At 42.3% G+C, this 26653-nt stretch overlaps 1 protein-coding gene across 2 annotated transcripts in view; it reads left to right on the top strand.

Moving 5' to 3' along the window:
- Positions 1-1017: 1017 nt before the first annotated feature.
- Positions 1018-26653, top strand: part of METTL24 (methyltransferase like 24) — a 77894-nt gene continuing 52258 nt past the window's right edge. The window contains exon 1 of one of the 2 annotated variants that reach the window (XM_083731436.1): positions 1018-1784. In XM_083731436.1, the coding sequence (XP_083587562.1) occupies positions 1467-1784 (318 nt within the window). In that variant the 5' untranslated portion in view covers positions 1018-1466. The other variant, XM_083731437.1, reaches the window with a different exon arrangement.

Genomic DNA, 26653 nt, shown 5'->3' with positions numbered 1-26653 from the left:
AGGGGCTTGTTTAGCCTGATTGGAAACTTCTGACCCATAGAGCTACTTTTGGACATGACGGCACTGGGTTCTGTTGGGAAATACCCCCCCTGTCCCTGTTTACTTGGGGCAGTTGCTGAAGGAGGGTTTGCATTGCAGGATCCTGGTCTGAGTCTGGGGTGGGGGGAGAAGGAAGGAGGGAAAGGATTGGGGGCAGGGCTAGATTTAGGTATGATGAGGTCCTAAACTACTGAAGGTAATAGGGCTCTTTAGATGTCCAGCTATCCTTTCTCAACAACGAATTGTCGCTTTTTTGTGTTGTATATATGCTATATGGTAATTTATGGACCTAATAGGTATCTAAAGCCATTTGCACATGTTGCCAAGCAACCAGTCCATGCAGAATGTAGGCACCCTATATATAGAAATAAGCAAACCAATGATATTTTAGGGAGCAGGCTAGCAGGTGGGGCCCATTACTTACATCGTAGGAGCCTACACAACACAAACCACTTACAGATAGGTAGCCGTGTTGGTCTGCCATAGTCAAAAAAAAAATAAAAAAATTCCTTCCAGTAGCACCTTAAAGACCAACTAAGTCAGTTCTTGGTATGAGCTTTCGTGTGCATGCACACTTCTTCAGATACACAAACCACTGTTGCTGTATGCAGGTTTTATTTTGTTTATCTTATATTTTGGAAATATACATCCAGGTTTTTTTTTTCCTTTACATTTTTTGGGGGCCCTAAGCTACAGCTTGTTTAGCTTATATGCAAATCCGGCACTGATGTGGTGTGTGTGTTAAGGCAGAACCATCTTTCCACCACTGTCTGTCACACACAGATAATCTCCAGGTGAGGTGGGTGGAATCACCCTTCCACATGTACTTTTCACTTGTTACACAGTTTTTTAAAAGCATATATGCTTTATGCCAGTCAAAAGCTTGGGTAGCAGTTTTTAAACTGATCCACTGCAAACTGCAACTACCTAGAAAACAGCAGGGAACCAGCAACAAACCCCGATTCCGAACTCAGCCACACAGGACAGCCGGCTCCGATGGGGCAACTTCAAGGGAAAGTTGGAAAGCGCTGCGAGAAAGCCCAACTTTCCCGCCATCCTTCTTTGCCTTCCGTTAACTTCTACCTGTTGCGCCGCTTTTCCAACCAAGCCCCACTGCAGCCGGCCATGTTCTCTCTCTCCCGCTTGCTCCGTCGACGAGCGAGCAAGAGGAGGACCGAGGGACCCGCAGAGCCTCGGGGTGGCCGCCAAGAGCTGCAGCGAGGCTCGCGTCCCTCGCCCGGTGGCCGGGAGGCGGCGGCTCTGAGGCGCCCTCCGCTTCTCCGCTGGAGCAGGAGGAGAGGGGCGGAACTAGCGCCAGCCAGAGTCCAAACTTTCCCCGGCATGTGTCCTTGGGCGAGGCACGCGCCCAGCGGCAGGAGCGCGGAGAGGAGGAGAGCCGCGCGCTGGCCCGGGACCCTGGCGGCAGCATGAGCCCGTGGCGCTGCGCAGCGGCTCAGGAGAGGCGGCCCGGGAAGGGCTGCGCGCTGCGCCTCTGCCTGCTCTCCGCCACCATCCTCCTCGGCCTGCTGCAGCTGGGGCTCCGGCGCTCCTGGGACGCCGCCCAGCCCCCCAAGGAGGCGCGCAAGCCGCCTCTCCCGCCGCCGCCGGGCGCTCGCAGAGCTGAGAAGGCGAGCGAGGCGACCAGCAGGCGGCAGGTGACCTACGTGAGGAGCGGCCGCCGCAGGGGCCCAGCCGAGCCCACCTGTTGCCTCCAGGGGGAGCCCCCGAGCGACGCCCGCAAGAAGGTAAGAATGGCCGCCTCCGTGCGGTCGTACCCTTCAGTTGGGTGGTGGTGCTGCTGCTGCTTGAGACGTGGCTCGGTTCAGGCCTGGTGGGCGTGAGGAGGTAACCGTATGGAGGAGGAGAATCATAGAAGGGATCCGGTGGGTCATCTAGTCCAGCCCCTTGCAATGCGGTCCAAAAATCTCTGAGGCCCTGAGGTTGCCAGGACATATGTTAAATTATGAAGTGGCCTTGGGTTGTCTGCTAGTTCTGCTGAGAGTCCTAAAAGGGGTGGTTTCTTTTCTTTCTCTCTTGGCTGTTTATGCATAATACATTTAAAGCACATCCAACCTCCAAGAATTGTAGGTGCTGTAGTTTGCCCAGTAGAACTACAATTCCCAGCACTATTAAACTGCTCTTCCCAAGATTATTAGGTGTTTGTGTGTGGCGTGTGAGCTTTATTCAGGTGGTCTGTGGCATGTTTTTGATTTGTGGTTGAATATGGGATTTTTGTTTTTATGCTTCTTTTTATATTGTATTTTGTTTTATTACAGTTTTAATTCTGTGTAATTCAGATTGTAGCACAATAAAATACAATATATGTATGAAATAAATCAATGGTGAGGCATGCACTGAGATTGAGGTGGTAAAGCTGTCACCAAATTATAAAGTGAGGGGCCCTGTGCAGCTGTCAAATCTGAAAAAGTGACCTTGGAAATATTCTACAGAAATCTGGAGCATCCATAGGATGTGTATTCTGGAATAAAAGGCATCCCTTGACAATGAATATTGTAAGGCAACCATAAGTCATGAGTGCTAGACTGGTACATTTATTTAATCTCAGCCTAGCAAATCTATTTCCATTATGGCAGGTAGCCCCATATGCTGGTAAAATTGCCTTCAAAAATAAGGTTAAGGTTGATTTGGGAATTTGAAGTTGTTTGTAAACTTGGGGCCCAGACAGGGTTTGAAGCAGTTGAGCCAAAGAGATCATGAGAAGTGAATTATTTTTTATGATGAGGGACTCAAAATGCTGTCCTCATCTGGAACAATAATGACCTGAAGCAATACAAGCTCTGTAATGAGGACAGAGTTCAAATGTGATCAAAGAATGTCGGGCTTTGAGACTCTGCAGTAAGATTGCAGTCTGAAGCAACCTAAACTTTGAAGTAAACCCACTTGCAATCAGTGGGATTTGAGTAAACATGATTTAAGGTCAGGCTGTTCAGATATCAACTGGTGTCTCAGATCTAAATAGCCATGTACTTCAGGGAAATGTCATTTTCAGATCTGCATTATGTCCAATCCTCTCTATATGAGTGCCCTTCATCAATTAGAAATAATTCTTGGTGGCAGTAATTTCCCTCTTTAAAGTGTATCAGATGTCCCCAGATCTACTTCAAAGAAGAAAAACTGTTGCCTGTCCTTCATTGCAGATACTTTATTGTAACTCATTTCCTACATTTTATCTGGATAATGTGGGTGCGTACGTACCTATATATGTGAATGGTAAGCTGCATTGTGTTAAGGCAGGACAAATATTTTATGAATAATTCAGCGGTTCTCTCTCTCTCTCTCTGCTTTTCTGCTTTTTACTTACATTTCAGGGATGCTTTTGGTTTTTTTTTAGGATGGGTTAGACCAGTGTTTCTCAAACACTGCTCTGGGATTCACCATTGGACCTTGTACCACTTTCAGGTGGGCCTCAGTGCCACAGCCTGACCAGTGCCACCCTAGCTATGCTATTTCTAAGTGATTCCCACCATAGCCTTGGGTGGCTGCTACAGAAAGCTCCAGTACGCAGACAGTCTTTGTATTTGTGGTCAACCCCGGATGGAAGACATCACCCATTATTAGAGCAGCAAGCAAAGTCTAAAATAAGGAAGTCAGACCCTAAGCCCTTTTACCAGATGTTACTATTCTTTTTGGGCCTGTGGTCACATTTGCAAAACAGAGGAACAGTTTGGGCAGTACGTGCATGCTGCAACTCTCCCCCCTCCCCAGCTGTAACCCCACTAAAATCACCCCATGCCTCAATTAGGCTTGAAAAAAAAATCATTCTATTACCCTTGGAAGAAGCCATCTTTAGCTAATTTCAGAAGGGGGGGGGGGAGACCCTGTGAGCAGTGCAATCCTAGACAAGTCTATTCAAAAGTGAACCCCAATGAGTTCAATAGGACTTGCTTCCTTGGATTGCTTTGTAAATGTAAAAGTTATTCTACCCCCACCTCTCCTTCAGCCGTTAAAATGGATTACAGAGGAAATACTGATAAGGATCATACTCTCAGATGTTTGAAATGATGTTCTTAATATAATCCTTAAATAACCACAGGGTTTAGATGAATTGTTGGGGGGGGGGGGAATTTGCTTTGCTTTGTTTTATTTTTGATAAAGACTATCAGGGGGTTGGACTCGATGGCCCTTGTGGTCTCTTCCAACTCTATGATTCTATGAATAGCGGTATTCTTCTATGAGTAAACATTGTGATGAAGGTTTTTGGCATGCTCATCAGGGACTTCCTGCTGGGAGCCGCAGGTAAAGAGGAAAAAAAATGCACAGGGGCTATGCTGAAAAGATTTTGAAATATTTGATAAAGTTCTGCCTCTTATCAGATGCAAGAATCTTGATTGCAGGTTATCTCCATAACTGCAAGCAATTATAATCATATTAATCATATGGATTTGTTCTTCTTAGTCTGTGTTAAAATAACACATTGAGAGTTAAATGGCTTCTGTCTTCACCTTCAGGCTGTTTTTATGTAAAGTTATAACTGCTAAGTACATTTATCTGAATTTTAAAAAGCTGAATGTATGGAAAACACCAATAAAAAACAGAAAGATTGTCCTTTGCAGCCCAACCATGTGACAGATCTGGTAAACACCAGAGCCACCAATATAATTCTTCAGCATGTTTGCCAAGAAACCAGATGTTTCTACACTTTCTGGTTTATAAAAAACATATTCTCCCACTTGGCATTCACAGTCCATCACAGCCATCCAAAGAATAACTAGTGGAGAGAAATGATGTGTTGTGATTTGCAAAATGAAAGCATGAAGCCCTCTTTATAGCCTGATAGAGTAGCCAAGATAAAATTGTCAAGTATGTCTCAAAATGCCACAATGGGAAATAAATGTATGATGACGATTTTAAACAATACCAACAAAAATCAGGTTTTTTATTTTCATAAATGCACATATTTGTCCTTCAGGGCTGCTAGCAATTATGAAGCCTACATATTACTCATTGCCTTAACTGCAGCTAAGAAAATAGAATGGAAGTTTATATTTTAATATTTATTTATGCATTCATTAAATGTTTATCCTGTGCCTTCAGCTCATCCATGCTCATTATAAAAGACTAAAAACAGTGCAATCATACATTTTTTAAATAAAAACAACAAAAAAATAAGATCAAAATAGCAGGTAGAACATAATAAATACAATGCAACACATAAGCATTTCATCAGTGGCTTACTTAATAGGTTTTAAAATGAAAGTTTAGGAGAATAAAAAGGTATTTTGCCTGGCACTGGAATGATATCAGTGTATGCAGGTGAGCTTCCCTGGGGAGACATTCCAAGGCTGAGTACCTTGGAATAGTTCTTTGTCCACATCTGCACTATGCATTTAAAGCACTGCTATAGCATTTTAACAGCCATGACTTCCCCTGAAGAATCCTTTAAGAGTTCTTAGACCACTAGTCCACTCAGTTACAATTGTTAGCAATCAATCTTCTTCCCTAAGGAACTCTGGGAACTGTAGGTCTGTGAGGGGAATAGGGGGTTCCCAACAACTCTCAGTGCCCTTAAAAGATCACACTTCCCAGGATTCTTTGGGGGAAGCCATGACTGTTACAATGGTATAATAGTGCTTTAAATGTATGTTGAAGACGTGGCCTATTTCATTCACCACCTGCCTTTCCTCAAAAGGGGGCAGGCCCAGCCCAAGACATTGTGGTCTGAGGGAAAGGGCAATACATTCCAACTTCTCTCTGTACTGGCAGTCAGATTTTGCTTCAACAATGGGACAGTGTCCACTACTGCATCTGAGGGCAGCAGCCTTGTTTAGAGGGCAGAAAGCTGTGGGAGAATGAATGGGAGGCTCAAGAGGAGCAGCTGGGAAGTCTGCTGCCACTCTGCTTCTACCACCTGAAACAGATGTGTTACTCTGCCTAATGTTAGGGTCGGCCCTGGCGGGTGTGTGTGTGTGGAACCAGGAAAAGACATATGATGACTTTAGGGACTGGGTGAACTAGTGTGGACAAAGATGAGCTAATATGTACTTGGACTTTAAACAATGTAGGTGTTTAAAGTTAGGTAGTCATCAGGACTTCCAATTAAGCTCAGAAATGGACTGGATGTCAGTGGAGCTGGGTGAATACAGCAACCCAGTGACTATTTCAAACTAGCTCCCATCCTTTAAAATGTATGTGCACCAGATCACAATAGTCCAACTTGCCCCAAAAGGAAAGGATTGAGACAGGCTAATAATTGGGACATCTTTCAAGGTCTTTCCCAGCTTCTCCATCCCCTCCTCCTCAATACTTCCACTTGATATATTGCCTCTCCCACTTCCCCTCTTGAGCTGCTGATGGCAAAGCCTCAGAAATGCATCTTTTTTATACCCCCTGTTTTGAGGTTCTAGATTCAGGGAAGATAGTTTCCTGCCAGAATTGGTTCTCTGCCCTTTGTCACAGGGAGTCAAAGAGAAAGACTATTACAGGCACATCATTACAAGGTTTTTTCTTATGTTTCTGGGAAAGAAACATTTCTTGAATGTTTAAAAATTGAAATCTTGCATTCTCTTTGACTTTGATCCAGATTTATTTTCCGTAATAAAGGGAATTTGTAGCCTTTGGCAAAAAACACACACACTGAAATCTTTAGGACACTTAACAATAACATTATTATGTTACAATAAAAATGCTATTGCATCATCTTAGAAACTAGGAAATGCCACACTGAAACAGATGGACTGAAGAAATTATATCTGACTGCCTGGACTGAAAGCTTCAAAGGGAAAACCAAAACTAATTATAATCATTAGCATTCCTTCCAAGGGCTTATGTATAAGATCTGATATACCAGACCTTTCAGAAGTGATTGATTCAGAGTAGTTATTCTGCATCAACATTCCTTGTTTACTCAGGCAGGGAATCTCAAGTGTTGCACATATTCTTATATCTTCGCTCAATATCTTGGATTGCTTTTAGTGTGCTACTGACAAAGAATTTTGAACTTCTCCATCTCTTCATATCTGAATTAACCACCCTACTAGATTTTCAAAATCACAGATGAGAGGAGCCTCATTCAACTGCTTCTCATTTTGTTGTTTTGGTCATCTTTAGTCTCTGATTATTCCCATGCACGTACAAACAAAACCCAGACTTTGGATACGATCCTAATCATGTTTGCTAGGAAGTGAGGATCATGCTTCAAAAATAGCAGATACTGTCAGCACTGTTTTAAGGACATTTAGCACTTGGAGACATAACCCATGACTCCTGTGTTTATAATTTCGTGAACATATAGCAACAGCATTCCTGGTTGCTGAAATAATGACATAAAAGGCATCCTGAATTGAATACATCAGTGTCACATGAGGTGTGCTGCTGCTCTGTTGCTCTCTCAGCTGTGGCAGTGCTGCCACTTGCCAGAACTGGAATGGCTGGGGAAGCACTGGGTTGGCAGACGTGGGTGCAGATGTGCATATACCTGCTGTCACTGCCAACCTGGTCTCCCTGCTGTGGCTGCCCTGCTCTGTCTTGGTCATGGTAATGGTGGCACAGCAGTGGCATCCCACCTCATGCACCATGAATGGATGAGATGTGGGGCATGCTCTGGGAAAAGTTAAACCCACAACTATGGGGCTTAAGTTCAACTAGCTTTCTTAGAATTGGTCTTATAGCATTCCTTAGGAATACTGAGTGCAAAGGTCTTATAAGGGAGTTTGTGCTCTCAGTGCAAAGAAAGGGGAACTTTTCACACGCATGGATTTTATATAAACTCTTGGTTATCTTCTCCTGTGATCAAACCCATTTCGCCTGGGAGATTAATAGCATTACAGCACTAGGTATTGTGACTTCAAGCCATTGGCATCTGCATGGATAACTAAGGAAGACTTCAGGGAGTTCTTGTTCAAATATTGTCAGTCTGAAAGAGCAGACTGAGAGAGATTATTGTGTTTGCAATAAAAGGATGCCCTTTCATTGACAGTTGTTTTCAACAGCAAATAATCAGGTCCCAGGAGCACCAGCGCAACCTGGTACAAAATCAGGGGGGAGGGGAGTAGAGAAAGAATGAAAGAGAGATATAGAAGCTCTGGAATTATTTTCATAGTAACTGTGCAAGGAAAAGCTACCAATCTTTTAATTATATTTTAAAGCCTTTTCATTTGCAGTTAATAGACCAGAAAATACTGATTATAAAATGGTTCCTGGCAGTGATGTCTCTTGCAAGCTTACTAGGTTAATGATCACACAGCAGAGCCATGATCCTTGCATGCTTACCTTAGCTTTTAAAAAATTAGTCTTGCTTCATACATTTTTGAGTAGCAGCTGGGGAATCCTATCTTTCAAGGGTGGGGGAAACTCATAGCGTGACATGCTGTAATTATAATCACCTAGCAAAATCTCATCAAATTTGATGAATTGCAGGGTGATGGGCGATGAACAGAGAGCTCCGTCTTCCTTTCTCCCAGTAAGGTTCAAATTCTTTTCATCCCTTCCTGTTCCTCATTCTCTAGCTCTGCCCCACACATCCCAGCAGTGGTTATTCTGCCCCAGCTCCTATGTCGAGGGAGGTAGACAGTTCTTACCAGCATGCTGGTAAGAGGGTATTGCCTTGTCCTTCATTTCCTGTTAGCACTTTAGTCACAACAGCTAATGAGCAGGATCTGTTGGATCAACTTCCTAGCATTGCTTTTTTTGAGTGGGGGTGGATACTCCAAAATACACAGCTGGGCAATGCCATCTGTCACTAAATAGGGGCAACATTTCTAGTTCTATCGAACTCTTCATCAGGCAATATACTACACCGAGATAGGAGGTAGTGAGGATAAGGGATGCTGGAGACCTCTGACAGAAACTGGAGAGGAAAATGCTGATGTCTACTTATTTGTCCAGTGTCCAGAATGGAAATCAATCCAGCAAATATGATCAGTTGTTGCTTTCAGTCTTCAGATGATACATAATGGATGACTCCCCTTTCCCCAAGTTCAGTTGTGTTTCCTTTGTATTGTATTGAAGTGAATGGCCTGTGCATTGAAATGAATCATGGGGCATAGCATAATAATACTGTGATTAATAACATCATTAGTTATGTAATTAATTGTGTAAAATTACACTATAGTGGACACTAAGAAAATAATGCAGTTTTTGTCAGAAGCTGAACTGCATCAAAACAGAAGCACTGTACATTATGAACATGGGTCAGAATGGAAATCAACAGGGATGTGGGGGGTGGGTGGGAATTAAAAAGCAAAAAAGTATAAAAATTATTCTGGATATTATGAGCTTTTAGACTCTGTTCCAAAACTGTACACTTAAAAAAAATCTCTGCTCGTTGTTACAGATACCAAGTTACACACCATTTATGAGAACACAAAGGCTGCCCATTACTCAGCTCCATCACACATCACAAGTGGATACATACAGGGCCCTAATTAGGCACAGAGCAGAAACAAAGAGAAGCACAGCAATCTGTATTGTAGCAAAGCTGATGATTAATTCAAGTGATGCCAAATTGACTAAAAAGGTATTTTCCAAGGCACCTAAAAATGTAGCTATGTTGGTGTATAAGAAAAAACAACAACCTGCAAAATCTACAGCTGAGCAATGTAACAGAAGGGAGAGAAGCTGGGAGAGCTTGCTTCTGCACTTCCTTGCACAATTTCCTTGTGAGTAGGTCAGCCATGCCCTGAAACTATATGGTAATTGCTGCCACTTTTCTTCAACACTTACAGCCTCCAGACAGGAGGGAGTGCTAGAGTGCTTAAGGAAATACTAAAACCCGGGACTATGAAGTAGCATTTAGTTTCTATGACCCCTCTCCAGGGTGCAAGATCTGTCTTACTTTACAAGGAGCCATAGGGCTAGTATCCAGCTGCCTTTCCCTCTTTTGCAGATACAGTGCGACCAGCTCTTCTCTCCATTGAAATCCCATTATTTCACCCCAGGAACATAGGTGCAGTGGCTAGACGTGTGAGAGATTACCTGAATCCTGGAGTTTGGCTGAAATGCACTTCAGACCCCAGCAGCTAAATGCTATGAAGTTTAGATAAGAAGAATAAAAATGGATAGAGCAGGCTATTGGAAAATAAAGGGACCCCTTAGCTAAAATTTATGCTGACCTATCTACATATAGGCTTCTGGTTTCCTCATGAGTTACACAGTGTAGGTGGTCTGTGGCAGGGTTTTCTGATTGGGAACTAATCTTGATTGAAAAATTGCATATATGTGTAATATATTATTGGAAAAACATATGTGAATGCATATAAATACTGAATAGTATAATGGCTATTAAATGCATGCGGAGACACACCCATGTATTTATAAAATATAACCTGCAGTCTTCCTAGTGGGCTGAAACATAAAGCAGATAATAAATGGAGTGATTGCAATTTGTTAGAATGTAAGTAGTTTATCATTTCTAGAAAACATATCCATGTTCCTTTAGGATCTTTGTAACTTATTGATGCAGCTTGAAGTTATTTATGCTAGTCAGCCTTCTTTTGAGAGAATAAAGTAAAGGCGACATGCCGGCCTTCTTAAAGAGCCAGATAATTTATGAGAGTAATAGAATTCTGTATACAAATATGCTGAAGGCCATGCATACCAGTGGAATGAAAGCTATAATTTGGAATCTACTGCTGTGGTAATAACTCAGCAGCATTTAGAGCAGAGGCAGTTGAGCTGTTTCCAGCCTCATTTACAGGAGCTAGCAGCAAACTTAGTTGAGCAAGTGGGACCTGCAACAAAGTCTTGCCATTTTGGAGTACTCCTCTAGCCAACCACACCCTCTTCCAGGCCACTCCATTCTATTCCATTCTGGTTTTATATCCCGCCCCCCCAAAGTCATTCAGCATTCTGTGGTCACTAAGACGTTAAGTAGCTCAGTCGGTAGAGCATGAGACTCCTAATCTCAGAGCTGTGGGTTTGAGCCCCACATTGAGGGGTTGGACTCAATGACCCATGATTCCTTCCAACTCTACGATTCTAAGACTCTAAGCATGAGGTCATCCTGTCCTCTGGAAAAATCCTAACTTCTGGTTGGAGAGCAGTGGAGCTGACCAGAGCAGTGGGGGCAACCATTGCAGTATATTTTTTTGATTTTTTTTGCTGGGCTGGCAACAAGTGGGTACAAGAAAGAAATAATAATAATAATAATAATAATAATAATAATAATAATAAAAAAAAAAAAAAAAAAAAATTATTTATATTCTGCCCTCCCCGGCCGAAGCCGGGCTCAGAGTGGCTAACAACAGTAAAATGATAAAACATTATAAAATCATTTCATTATAAAATTAATTAATTAATCCAGATCTGACTCCTCCCTAACTGTTAAACCAGTTTGGGATCCATTGGACCCTTGGGTGGGCCATTTGTTCTTCTTCTCTCTCCTCATCTTTCCCTGTTTGAGGACATTACATTGGATACTGCAGGCACTGGCAGCAGCCTACAGTGTTGGTGGGTGCAGCAAAGCCCCCCGCAGTGTTGGATCGTCTGCCACGTCAGTGCAGGTTAGGATTGCTCTGCCCATTGGCCTTTGGTCTGATCCAACAGGGTCGTCTTATGTTATAAGTAACTACTGGAAATGTTAATTTACTGATCTTTTATATCCCGGTAATCCTACACCTGAAAATAGTTAATATTGCTTGAAGATACATCCATTAATACTCAGGTGGTAGGAGAGGTATTTGCGTGCAACAATAATGTATAATAATAATAAAAAGCCCTTGTTGCTTAAAGGCTTAAGGTTGTTTGGAAAAAAAGATTAGGGGAATTCGTTCTGCTCAGCAGATTTTCGCATGTAAAAGACTACAGGGTATTTTTTTATTTTTCTTGCTTTAGGCATAGTAATGCTTTTAATGAACATTTTTAAATGAAGGTGTGGTTCTTTTAAAGTAGTCAGAAGCAAGTGAAGCACAGTGGATCTTGTTTCAGACTTATTAGCCAACACGTAGCTAGTTCTTAAACAAAAAACAAAACCTGCAGTTGCACTGCTATGCTCACTTTCTTGAGAGTAACCTTCATTTAACCTGTTGTGATTTAAAACCAAATAAACCTGTATAGAATTGGACCAAGATAATGGGGATGAGCATAGCTCAGTGGTATGCTTGTGTTATAAGTTTGGGGCTTGGGTGGCAAGAAGTAGGCTGTATGTGAGAACCATCTAAGCCCTGGGTCCAGCAAGTGTTAAAATATAAGACAGGATAGCTTCCTGAGTTGAGGGAATATCCTAGGTTATTAAGGCAACAAAGGAACTGGCTTGGCACCAGATGTCAAGTGGGTGGGCCTCCCTCCCTCAGCTCATGGTTAGTTAGAGGGATGAAGAGTTTAGAATTGCAGTGATGGGGCCAGAAGTGAAGCAGCAAGTTGGAGAGAGAGTGAGAGTAACGTTTGAAAGCAATATTTGATTTCAGTTTGGGTTATGGGAGAAACAAGATCCTTTTGGGGTGCTGTGAACCGTTCCATGATATGCTCAGGTTGTACATATGTGTAAATAAACCATATATCATAAAGACACCACAGTCTCCATTGTGCATCATTCCCAAAGGAAACATGGACCTTGGGTGAGCGCCTGGAACCCCTGGACTCTCACATTGCTCAGAGATTGGGGTGGCATGCAACAATACTTTGCCTGCAAAAGGTCCCAGGTTCAATATTTGGTGTCTGCCATTAGGCTGCAAAAGACCTGCCTGAAGCGCTGGAGAGTCACTGCCAATCAGAGTTAACAATATTGAGCTAGATGGACCAAAAGTCTGACTTGGTATAAGGTAATTTCCTGTGTTCCTGTGATGCTCCTTTTTGCTGTACTGTATGTATTACAGGACATTTCTTTTTAACTAGACAGATTCTAATTGCTCCCTCTAATAGTGCACTCAGTCAAGGCCCTATCAATCTGGAAGTAAAATGTGGGCACCTTAAAGAAGGGTGCTGGTTTTCAAGCATTTTGGTGACCCCCCCACCCAACCGGGGAAATAAAGATGTAATTTTGTAAAGGAAAAGGAATGATACCCTCCCAACAGCCCACGAGTATGCCCTGTGTTTTCCAGGGATTTCTGATGAAAAAGCAAAACAGAAAAGATGGTAGATGTAGGTGAAAGAATTAGCTGCCTTGAGCTCCATATAGTTCATAGTATGCTGAAGAAGGGTGTGACTTGCTCTGTGGAACTCTGGAACCAAACGCTTAAAAGGGTGGGGAGATACTGCAACATTTTGCTGCAAGCCCTGCTTATGATTTCAGATTTTAAATTACATTTAACCTTTTTCTTGCAAATGCTATTTCTCTGTCAAATTCAAAACCCGTTTGTTTTATACCTGTGTATAATGAGAATAAAAATACACCCCAACATACAACCAGCCCTTTAGAATATGCATGACTTTTTTTTATTAACTCGATTTCTGTGTTCAGAGACCAGATGTTCATTGTCAGCTGGATCCACTCAAAAGGGTCTTTAATTTCAGAGCCTAGAGGAGATTTCCAAATTTCTAATTTCTACCTTTCCAGTACCCTGGTGGGCCTCCAGATTTTAAAAGCTGTGGTTATGCTTTCAAGCACTTGAAACTAAGAGTATATTTCTAAGTATGGTGTATAAATAATAAGCCATTAGTGGTAGTGCTCTCCAGAGTCCTGAAAGCCTCCAAAGTAAAACTAAAAATCTGGCAATCGACTGGAAGACCTGCTTTTGGGGGTTAGAGATCACAATCTCCCAAGCACTTGATTTTACTGATTAATAATTAAAAGCATCTGGTTCATTTGGATGAGCATCCCATTTCGAGCTTATCGTCTGGGAAATGGCCTGTTTGAAGTCAAGCACCACTTACTCCTTACAGACCAATGTTTGTCTAGGGTTAGACAGACTTAAGGTTGGCTAGTTTATCTTGCTTAGTGATCTGGTTTTATTGGAATGCTCTGCTGTAGGTGGGAGATCAAAAATAGTATAGCTGACTTGTCAACAGTGATGGGCAAGGATGGTTTTGGCAACTTGGACATTAAGTGGAAAAGGAGTTTCTAAGTTTCAATCAGGCTATCTCTTTAAGAGCCCCATGGCAAGAAGAGAGGAGGCAGCCATAGTTTCTTCCACTTCACTTGACCATTCCATTCCATTGCTCTCACCCCTTTGCATGCAGCTTGTGTGAGTGAGCAGCACCAAATCCAAAATCAGCTGATGTGTGGGAGTGTCTGTGGCCAAGAAAAGCCCTGGCTGCATCCACTCTTGCTGCTGAAGAGTTGTTAGAGAGAGAGAGGTGTGCTCTCCTATTTGCATTTTGATCCTTCTCTGTCCTGCATTGCAGATATTACTGGTCCTTCCCCTTGCTGCTTTCCTCCTGTGAGCATGAGAAACTTCAAAGAACATGTGCAAAAACATGGAATCACAGTTGGAAGGGATCCCGAGGGTCATCTAGTCCAACCCCCCCTGCATTGCAAGAATCCTGCTCACAGCTGTCCTGAGGTGGGCTTAAAACACTAACTTTCTGGCTAACAGGCAGACACACTGACCCATTGCTCCACAGAGGCATGCAACATGTTATATTGCAATATAACATGGCTGTATAAATGTTAAAACTGCATCTAAGCCACAGGTTTAGAATTTGCATTCTAAACCAACAATTCAGCCAGTCTTGTATATGAAACTTTCTCCTAGGGAGGGAATTATCTTTGTAGCCCTTTGGCAGCTACTGGCCCACTCCCAGCATCCCTGAGAAATCTAACCATTCTGGTCAGTAACGTCATTACTATAGCTAAATCTGGAGAGTGAGTTTTCGAGCCCCAGGATTCCCTAAAGTCTCTTGGTAGGCTGGATTGTGGCAAGCTATGGTCACCAGCATTAAGCACAGACCTCCCGATGGTCTCCTGGCAGCAGTCATTCCAGCAGACTGCAGCAATGGGACAGATGGGAAGCAAGGTCCACAGTTGCTCCTTTCCCTGAACAGTTTTCATTTGAACTGGTCTTCAGAAGAGCTTTATAACTTTAAGAACTGGTGCCTGAGTTTGCTTGTTTTCCTTCTCCCTCCTCTTTTTCCTTTGCGTTGTGCCTTTTAGGTTGTAAGCCTGGGGGTAATGACAGTCTTGTTTATAACTGATATTATATAAGCTACCCAGGGAGCGTTTTTGGCTGAAGAGTTGGGTAAAAATAGTATAACGAAATCGCAGGGGTTGGTGCTGCACATTTCCCATCCTCTGTTGTGCTGATAGACACTTTGATGCTTCAACATGTACAGTCACAGGTATCTAGGTAACAGCCCCACCTCAGACCATGGTGTTTCTGACTTGATCCCTGGAGTCCCTGACTCTTTCCTCTAAATTTAGATTTAGAGGCTAAGCTCCTTGGGGCAGGGACCTATCTTTTTACCTCTGTAAAGCATCCTGTATATTGACAACGAAATAAATGATTGATTAGGTAATATTTGACTGTTTCCTCTGGCCCATCATTTATTTAAAAAATCATTTATTGCTCTTACACTTGTTAATATTCCCTCTCTCAAAGGCTCAGGGTGGATAATAACTCTTAGTGCATTTCATAATGAAACACTGGTGTACAATATATTAAAATAATAAAAAAGAGCCTGCACTTAAAAGACCTTTCCCTCTACTAATTCCCTACCACTAGATTATTGTCTGAATAAAAAAGACATTGCGTTACTTCCTGGGGATTTCGACTCAGATAATTTGTGCACTTGTCATTATTATGCCTTTTAATATTGTGCTTCAGAATTAATTGCTTTTAATTATTAAAAACTTAAGCTCACATGAGAAATGCAGTAAAAGTGGAGCAAGACACTTTTGCTGAATTCAGGGAAGATGCACAGGGCAGGCCTTGTTGGATCAGGAACCATACGCAACAATCTGAGGCTCATGATCTGTGCATTCAGATGCACAGTGTTCCATGCATCCAATTACGGATGTTGTCTTTCCGCACAGCATTGCTTTCAATGGTGCACATTTGAATGTGTATCAGGTGGGATTTCCAGAACATACAAAGACTGGTAACACGGGCATTCCAAAGTGAAACTTATCTTTACTAAGGCACAGCGATCTTAGGAGTGCCCCTCCTTAGGAGTGCTTATCGGTTTTTTACAGCTCTGAAGTGTGCTTTGCTTTTGACATTTGGCCTGGGAAGACTTGACGTCTCCCCTCCTGGCTTCGCTTAGCACACAAGCTAGTTTACAAATGCGGCTGCTATTGAGCGCTCAGTGGGTAGCTGCACTGGGTAGCTAATTTTTGGCACAAGGCCTTTGTGGGTCAGCTTTAAGTTTTGAGATAACACGCTCTATTATTGTAGGGCTGTGGGATGGATTCCACATGTGGTCAGACTGCTAAACGGCATGAAATCGAATACTGATGGAGAGTGAGAGCATTATTTAACGAACTGATACAAAGAAGGCATTGTACGTGTACACAATGCTGATGCTGTCAAGGAAAGCCTTAAAAAGGCCCTCTCAGGAAAATGCCTTTGAAGTCTAAAAACAGAGGGGGAGGAAACCTACTACTGACTCTTTGCAAACCTTTCCTCCTCCAAGCTTTCCACTTAACTGGGTGGGAGTTTGACTCTCGGGCAATTACCCGCTGATTCAGAGGAAGCCATCTCTGCTTCCAGCAAACACCCTGTGACATTCAGCCAACAAACTCTCAACCTTTTAGGAGAAGACTTTGTAGCTATAACTATGTTTCCCTCCAGTAATGCTGCATTACAAAATATTTAAACTCCAGTTCTAGACATGTTCATGTTCAGGAAGGCAGTCTATATTTCAGTGGTCGACTGTGTACAGATTAGCAGCTTAAAACATGGAGAAATACCTTTCCCCTGCTGTGTTTCAAATTGCATGTGCACATTGCTGTACACACCAGAGAGGGGGTGGGAATGTCTTCACTCGATATGCATTGCCCCTTTGGTTTCCTCATGCCTGCAGGACACCCCCCCCCCCCGTTCCTGTTCACAAAGCTGTCATCTTCTGTCTCAAGCGTAGCACATCTTGACATAACTGCAAAGTGATTGTGGCTTATATGTTCAAATCAGATGAAAGCTGGTTTGATAGGAAATGCATCAAACAACACTGTTTCCCAAGGAACTGGAGGTTCAGTATGAATTGTGACTGACCTCATGTGAACACAACTTCAAACACCAGCAGCAGGAGAGCACTAGAGCCAAGAGTACACGGGAATGTGTGCATAGCCGCAGAGCTCTTTTAAAATTGCCATCACTTTAACTTTACCTACTGAGGCTGCAGAGTAGCTATAAGAATGCCACCTTTTGAGTAGCTAAGCACAAATTGTTGGTGCAGCCAGTATAAATGTAAAACAATCACTGGCGTTTGCAGTGTGGAGTGAGGCAGTTCAGTTGCAGAAATGTGGTGGGCTTCTTTGCAAAATTAGTTTTCCTCCCTCAGCAATTCATTAGCTTGCTTCAGTCACAGATATTAGTAGAGCAAATCATGAACATGGGGAAAATAGCCTCCAGGGTCTGTTTCCTATCCTTTTTACTGCAGGTAAATTATTTGCATTGCATTATCAATGAATTTACATTCAGGATACAATATGTATTAAGAATTAATAGTTCTCAATCTCAAGCCACAAGAGACTTATCACTGGCTGTGTACACACGCTGCAGCTTAAAATGGATTCGATGTGTCTCATTTGTGCATGTTTTTTGCATAGTCAAGATGATCTTCTCATCTTAAGTGGCAGACTGCAATTCCCATCCCCGTGCTTTAGTTCAGATTTTCTCAATTTGTAGATAATGCGGAAAGGAGGTGGGGGGAGGAAATCCCAACCTAAAAGTGCATGCTGCCTGACTGTGGACATTCTAAAGTGTATTGTTTTAGTGATTTTTAAAAAAAATTAATTTCTATACCACTCTTCATTCAAGGCTCACGGAGCAGTTTGCAATATAAAAGCAAACATAACATAGTAACAAATAAAGCATGTAAAACGTGTAAACCATGGCTTCATTTGTCACCTGCACCCAGCAAGCGCCCCCTTCCCCTAGTTTAATAGGCCATTCGTTATTTCGTTAGCCAAAGCCCGGGGAGAAGAGGAATGTTTTTGCCTTGCGCCACATATGTGGTGATGTTTTGCTGGTTGCAACGACCATCTAGTAGCACTCTTTCTACTTCTGTTGACGAGGTGCTTCGTGGGTTGCTAGTGGGATCGGTCAATGCACGTGTGTTGTTGTTTTGAACAGCTCTTTTTGTGCAAGTCTGCTACAATGGTACCTCGGGTTACAAACACTTCGGGTTACAGACTCTGCTAACCCAGAAGTAGTACCTCGGGTTAAGAACCTTACCTTGGGCTGAGAACAGAAATTGCATGGTGGCAGCGGGAGGCCCCATTAGCTAAAGTGGTACCTCAGGTTAAGAACGGACCTCCGGAACAAATTAAGTTCAAAGCCAGAGGTACCACTGTATATCATAAAGCTCGTATCTCAGAAATAATGGGAAAGAATGACTGCTTTCACAGGTAAATGAATACCTCTGTGTTTGCCCACAATGGACTTCGTTTCCAGAATTCAGGAAGGGTAGGGAAATATAAATTGAGGGGGAGGAAGTGACAATGCAAACTGTCAAGCACAGCTCACTAGGATGGCTGAGAAACATTGAGACAGAGTTCAGCTGAAAGCTCTTGTGTGGACAAACATGTACAAAAGTGCACGGGGTGAGGGGGAATGGAACTGTGTGATCCATGTACACACATGAAACTGTCTAATGTGCATATAACAGTTTGAGCCACTCATAGTCAAATAGTCAAGTTTGGTTTCCTGAATCTGGAAGATAAATGCTGGAGATCCAACTGGGTTAAAGGAAGTGTGGAGGAAAGATCTGAATATATGGATTGAACAGACATCCTGGAATGGCTTATATAGTAGGAAAAATAGCAATTTTCTCAGTAAATCAAATGTTAGAGACGTTTTGTGTTTCCATGACTCACGTATTTATTGCTAGTCCTTGACTTGTGATGGTTATGTTAATCTTGGCTGAAATGCTGAAGAGCAATTAGAGAATTAATTAGCTGGATTTCTGTTTTTCACACTTATAAAATGGGCATGTAAGGATAAAGATTGTGTCTTTCTTTTTGTCCATCTGCCTTGTAAGCAGAAGACATGTTGGCACACACAGGGAAGTGGAAATGTTTTGGATTGTAGTTGCTGGCTGACATTGAGCAGTGCTGCCAGCAAATAAAATGACTCCAAGTGGGGCACACAATCAGTCAGATTTAGCAACATAGGATCATGGAATATTGGCTGAGCGAATTGAGGCACAGAAAGAAACCAAAGAAAATATATGTTAAAAAAATATTGTCATGGAACTGATCGTGATTCTGGCACACATTGCCCATTGAAGTAATGTGAAAATGGTATTTTAAAACAAGCAGACACCCCCCCCAGCAGGTGCTAAATATTTCTCTCTGGTCATGGAATATTTCTGGTTCTTAATGTTTTCATTTCTTTTCTTCACGTACAAACACCTCTTCTTAAGCATTTGGTTCTGACCTGAGGCAAACCCATGGCTCCCCAGGTGGTAGAACATCTGCTTTGCATACAGAAGGTCCCATGTGCAATCCTCAGCATTTCCAGATAGGACTGGGAAAAGATTCCCTGCCTGAAACACAGGAAAACCAGTGCCACTGCAGAGATCAGGCTGAAAGATCTCTAACCCTGAGAGCTGTCCTTGTGGCACATGGATAAGGAGAGCTAGGCTCTGCTACCAGCCATTGTCTCTGGTCCAAGACCTCTGGTGCCCTGCAGCATGGGTATGGCTGGTGTAGATGTCATTTCCTTCACAATGATGTTATTTCCATGTGGTCCATTCACTGCCACTGACATCTAGATTAGCTTGCTACATACGGTAGATCAGAGAATTTAGACTATAGCAACCTGAGAGCAACTGGTGTGAGAATTACCTACATTACACAGATGATCTATGTGGTGAGTGGTGCTTCACATTATAGCATGTAGGGTGCTGTTTGTGGCAGTCTCCCTGTGGGGCAAACTGACCAAGATCCAAAGTTCTCTGGAACTAGTTCCATAAGCTCAAGGGGGAGGGTAAGACTTGTTTGTAAATAGCATTCCCCATGCCAAAATGCAAGCTGCTTTCCAAACTGAGTGGACTTTCAAAATACAGTTTTTGCAATATGACATGTGGGTCAGGCAATCCAGAGGTGGGGGAATCCAAAAAACACAAATATTGGGATAGCACAAGTCTCTTGTGTGAGCCCAAGCATAAGAAGAGTTCTGCTGGATTAGACCATGTCCAGCATTCTTTTCTAACAGTAGCAAAACAGAAGCCCTTGGGAAGCCCACTGTCAGGACATGAAGACAATAGCATTTTCCTGCTTGTGATTTCTAGCAACTGGTGTTCACAGCAGCTCTTTGTACCCAAACCATAATATACAGGGCTGGCTGCCCATGACTTAACTCTCATCCATGCTATTGCTATGGGAAAGAAGGATAGTACACTGTCACCTGCCCTCGGGCAAGCGGACACATCGCTGCCAGCCATAATAAAATATATGGGTGTAAGTCGAGTTTGGAGAACAACATTATGGCCATCAATTGAAGTGAACAGTTAGGGAGTAATGGCAGGCTCACACACTGAATTTACATGTAGAAAGCAGCCTTACATCCTGTCAAAGGTTTTGTCCATGTAGCCCAGTGTGGGGTGACTGGGAGTGGCATGGTTCTCTGCCTTTGAGGGTAAAGCAACCCCCCCTCTCAAACAAGGAGTATCAGTGACAAGGCAGAGCCCACCAGCTGATATCCAAAGATCCTTGTAGTCTGTCATTCCAGTAATATAATAGCTACTTGTAAACTTGGCCTTTGAATGCTTTATTATTGCAGTGTTGCCATTTCAGAAGGACACACGAGACGATTTTAATTGCAGATTATTTAAAGGGCGCATATGCTGAAAGAGAAAGTGGTCTCCAGGGGAACATCAACACAGATTACTGTCTAATTAGGCCAAAGAAAACACTAAAAAAAACCAACCTGACCTTTGCATGATTCTAGATATTAAACAGATTATCAAAAACATATACCGTATTTTTCGCTCTATAACACGCACCCGACCATAACACGCACGTAGTTTGTAGAGGAGGAAAACCCGTAGGCATGCCACCCGTAGGCATTTCCTCCATAACACGCACAGACATTTCCCCTTACTTTCTAGGAGGAAAAAAGTGAGTGTTATGGTGCAAAAAATACGGTAACTGTCTCATGGAAGAGAACATCTTTTTGCAAGAAAAGTTTGCATGTTGGATAAAAAAAAATTCTACAGCTGTTATAGCACTGCTTAAAACACAGATGGAAATACCGGTAATAAAGATGGACATCTAATGACTAAAATGCATTGATGTATAATAAGGGTAGAGAGAAAGCCTCTAGTCTAATTTTGTGGATTTCCCCCCTTACTTGATGAAAAGTACCTTATATTTTTTTAATGGTGGGCACCTCTGAACACATAATTCCGTTTCTCTTCATTCTTCTTTGATCTCACATTCTTAGGCCCAATTTGTTTACTCTACTTTTTTTAGTCCTGTTGGAATGCACCATGTGATTTTGTCAATGATGTCATTAGGCCACATCTTATGAGATGATGTCTCTTATGTGAGGCACCAGAGACAACCAGCATCAGTGGGAATGTGGACAATTATTGAGTCAAGGGATTGTGAGAGCAGAGAATAAGGGAAATGGTGCTACTTTGAATACGTTCCAATATGTATAAATGAGTCAAGCCTTATGCTATACTATATATCTGCTGCACAATTTTATAAGATACATAAGTATTTTTATACAGCTATATGCATCTGTTTACATGTTGGTTACTTTAGGCAACTTGGATATGCTAGAATTATTCATATTGTTAGCAGGATTTTTATTATTATTTTTAGTGGTTAGGTAGGGGGAATTAACTTCTTTTCAAAATCGAGGAATAGGATGGGTGTTAGAAAAAATCCATGCAGAGAAACTTGACACTGAGATTTTCAAAACATCCCATTCCTATCTTGTGGTTACTGAAGTTCTTCGTGAGGTAGAGAAAGGATTAAAAACAAATAAGGAAATGCAATTTTTATAATAGCTGAAATACCAGCTCTCTTCTGCTGTGACACCACTCTGTGCATCAGATGTTAAGTGACACACAGGCTCCTTAAAAATGTAACATCTGTACTAGCTGTCAGATATTGTGCAAAGCTGTGCACTCTCTTAGATGAAGACTACTGTAGTATTAAACATCCTCTGTTGTGGGGTTTATTTTATATTCTCATGTAGCAATCCAGTAAACATTATGCTATGCTAGAAAGAATGTGGAACTTAAACACTGTGCAGTGCAGCACATTGCATTTATTCCATATGATTTTATGCCTAATTGTTTGTGAATTACACTTTCTTACAAAATATAGAGGACTTCCCATAGATGTACATGTAATTCTCAGACTTTGTCTTCTGTTTTAAAAGGTCTGCTTTGCATCTGTATTACAGCCATTGTATGCAGGGAATCATTTGTAACACACACACACACACACACACACACAAAAAGCACTGTAGGTGTGTTATGTATTTAGCAGTAATTTTTTAAGACTGCAGTTAACAGTTAACATTTAGATATGTACTAGATTAAAAAGAGGAAATGTAAAACTATAGACATCACAAGCTTTTGTGGTGGTGTCTTTTAAATGATGTTTTAGCTTCCCAAGTTGTGCTTCATCTATATGCTGCTGGTCCTGATATGAGAAATGACATGTGTGGATAAGAATTTTGTGCTTTAGAAATCTCTGTCCTAATTGGATCCGTTCATTAACTTTGAAAGGAATTTGTGTCAGCCATTGGACAGGAAATCTAATTGTGTTTAAATCTATGCCCTACCATATTCTTGTTACTGTCAAGATCAGAGGTCCAAAAAACCTTGACTTGCGGAGGTTTTAGACTGTCATTAATTTTTGGTGGGATTCAGTCATATCCCAGCAAATTCAGACTGTACAATTAAAGCTGATGTGGAGCCCTTGTGAAATAAAGCTTGGACTTTTTGTGACAAGGAAAATGAACAGAAAATGCACTGAAAAGTGTGGGATAATACTTGCTCTTTAAATGGCCTTCAGCATCTAACCTCTTCGCAAACAAGTAAGGCTGAATGCTCATTAAACATGTCATCTAGAAGCAACTTTGAACTTAGATAATAGTTTTTCTTTTTTCTTTTTCAGACACACATGCACCCCCTCCTCCACCCCAAAACCCAGTGTTCCTGGCCTGACAAGTTGTCTGGTAACACTTCTTCCTCCTCCTGAGATTGGCTTCCTGTCTAGGACCCATTTGTCTCAAATGTCTATGGTACCATCAGATTATTTTCCATAGCTGGTACCACCATCTCCAATTTGCTTTGCCAATGTTTACAAGCACCTGGCAGTTATATTTGGATTACCTGACGTTCCCATTTATCATGTAGAGTTTAAATTGACTGCTATTTTGTCTTGAGGCTGTTGTGATTTAATTTTCTATCAATAATATACTTGGCCCATAATATCACTGGGATGAATGTGCTGGCACATACTTCTGTGCTGCTAAAGCAGCCTTTTGCGCCAGGTTAGCAGAGCAGAGGACATAAAAGTATAACACTGCAATTGCACTGATGTACATTCAAACATGCTGAGAGACAGCATACTTTTATCCTACTTTTTAATTCCCCTGCTTCTGCTTTTACATGGTGCTACCAGTGGTCTTCCATTCAAAGGGCTGATCAGGTCCACAGCTGGTTAGCTTTAGCAATGCTGCAGCATTAGTTGCTCTTGGACAATTCACTGCTCCCTGAAATTTCTTATTCCTTTTGAAAATGTCAGATTGATTTGCCATGAGCCAAGCTGTTCTGTTGTGATAAGCATAGTGAAATCCCTCTCTGTACAGGCCCAGCTTGTATTTGTTGGTTGATGGTGAACAACAGGTGATTCTTTACATAAAATACTTTACAAGTATTTCTTTACATAAAAATGGTAGAATAGCCCTAAAGCTTGGGGGCATGAGATAAAAGGAACGATTTGGGCCCTTTGGATTTCGACTGAGGGAAAATAAGCTTTTGCGTTCTTAGCAGTCTTGGGGTCTGTTTCTGCTTTAGCACTGCTTGGTTTTGTATATCTTCCCCTGCCAGTAACAACCCCCTCCCTAAACCAAGCCCTGTGCTGACTGGGGCTGATGGGAGTTGTGAACCAACAACTGTTTGAGGGTGCCATGTTGGCTAACCTAGATACTACATTAACTACATTAGATCTGCCACGATAAAAAATTCTTCTCAGAAAGGTGGCAAGTATTTTATTTTTAAAAATAAAGACACAAGTTCAGTTTTTCGCAGCAGATGTTTTCCCTACCCACTACAAGCTATATGTAAAAATACTTTTAAAATGTAGGTTTGGATATGCTAAAGTTCACTTTCGTTTGTGTGGTACATGCACTGCCTGCCACAAAGACATTTCTGAATTAACTGGACTCAGGTCTGCATATGTCCTTGGCTTCTGCCTGGGAAAGTGTTGTCAATTCTCATTCTCATCTCTGTCTTCTGACCTGTCAGAATTCTAGCCTTCAAGTTCCTTCAAATGCTGTCTGGCTGTAGGAAAGTTTTGAATGGTTTTGGAAAGCTTCATGCTTCTCCCTCCCAATGGGTCCAGGCAATTCAACACTGCTGCCTAGAAATGAGATAGCAGTGACAGATGCTGTAAGTTGGTATTTCAGCTTCAGTTTTGAAGGGCATGCAAGCTCATTCATTGACCAGTAATGGAAAGTTAAGAGAGTGCAAAAGAACAGTTTAAGTGATGGAAAAACCGAAGTCTGCTTTCTGGCTGTCAACTGCAAAAAATTTATAAAATGTTCTTTTCATCATTCCTCTACAAGGGGACGAGGGAGAATTCTACTCTCATTGAACAAAAAGCTTTGTGTAGTGTTTTTGGCTCCCAGCAAGACAGTGTTTATTTAAGCTGCAAAAATATGACTCACGCTATCCATTCATGGCTGTTGATCTGGTCTGACTCTCATCCTCCTTTTGTCTTTGAACTTTGCCCTTTCCCTCTCATTACATTCCACCCCGCTCCCTGCAATGTGTCTACCATCCATCCTTGCAAAGGGTCCTTTTCTGGTAGTCCTAAGGATATGACCTCCATGAAGTCCGTTGTAGATGAATTCAGAGCCTGGCACCCAATTTACTTTTGCTTCTGTTAGTGTTCTCAAATTGTACAAGGCGTTTCTACAACAGGCTCTGAGGTTTTTATGATAGAAATATGGTTACCAATGTGGTACTGTACTCATGGGTGGAATGGCATGGGCACTCACAAAGCCTTCGAACACCCACGCTCACTGCCCCCTTGGTCATGAGAGGGTTACCTTTTTCATCTCTTGAAAAGCCCATAGTGTCACTCTTCCCATTTCATCTTTAAACACAATTTCCCATTTTCTCTTTAAGCTCTATGTGCTTTCCAAGGCCCAGATCAATTCTACTGGATCCAACTTTTACTCGGCTCCCTTGGAAAAGCAAAATAGGTGTGCAGGTGCCTTCTCTCTTTCTGCTTCTGCCAGGGGAGGGGGAGAGGAGGTGATCCAGTGGACGGGAGGGGAGAAGTGATGAGAGGGGCTGGCACCCATGGCGTAAAAAGCTTGGAGACCTCTGCCCTATCAAATCCCCAATTGCACTCTTGTTTAGGGACTGTGTTTTAGTTTCCAACCTGCTAGAATTCCTGATGGGTACCTCCCTTCCCATTATTTTTACATACTGGTATATTTATTATCTCCTTTTCTGTGCAATAAGGGAAAAACACAGGTTTTCTAATCCATGGTCTCTAATGCCAACTCTGCTCCTCCTGCTTGAGCTCACTCTTCTTAATGATAAATATCAGGAGCAGGACACTGGCTTTGTCAGAAAAGATCCCACTAGCACAGTGTTAATACCTAGGATCCAAATCTGAACATGCCAGTGCACAAATTAATGACTGAAATAACTACTCATCAGAACTAGGCCTGGGCGATGTATCGATGCCAGAGCGTGATGGCACCTTCACCCAGCGGTATACTGTGTGTGGGGCTTGCCTGACTCCCTCCACTGCCAGCACCCGGCGCATGGAGGGAGGAACAAGCTGCATCAGCCCTGGCCCCACGAGGTGCCAGGGTGAAACCACCACCACTCCCGCTTTTCAACATCCTGATATGTCACTACATCACAATGTTTGGCTGGTGATACATTGCCCTATTCAGCACCTCTTCTAACAAAAATCCCTGTGGGATTCAACTTAGTGATACTTGCCATCAAAAGCTGGCTCTCACTTCGTTTGCTTTTCCTGTGGTTGGCATTAGGTGTATCATAGAGAACAGGAGAGAGGAAGCATAACTTCCTACTTCAGACATCATACATTCCCCCACTTCCCCAGTCTCTGAATATCAAATGAAACCACCGTTCACAGCGTATCAGCAGCATATCAACAGCATGGAAGAATCCCTTTTAATTCCAGCATCCCCAGTAGGGCAATACAAAGGCAAACCAAAATCCTATTTCTCCAGGCAAATGGTAAACAAAACAAGGATGGGGGAAGGAAAGAAAGAAAATTGACTGATGTTGCAGCCATGGAGTCTGCATTTAACCATAGTCTTCCTGTGGAAGGTGGGAGGAAGTAGCAGATGTTCAAAAGAGGCTGTGCTAGTAGTTATGCAGG

The sequence above is a fragment of the Podarcis gaigeae genome (genome assembly GCF_964106915.1).
Source record: "Podarcis gaigeae genome assembly, chromosome: 3".
Taxonomy (NCBI): Eukaryota; Metazoa; Chordata; class Lepidosauria; order Squamata; family Lacertidae; genus Podarcis; species Podarcis gaigeae.
The sequence above is the reverse complement of the archived record's forward strand: the minus strand, read 5'-3'. Positions and strand labels throughout refer to the sequence as shown.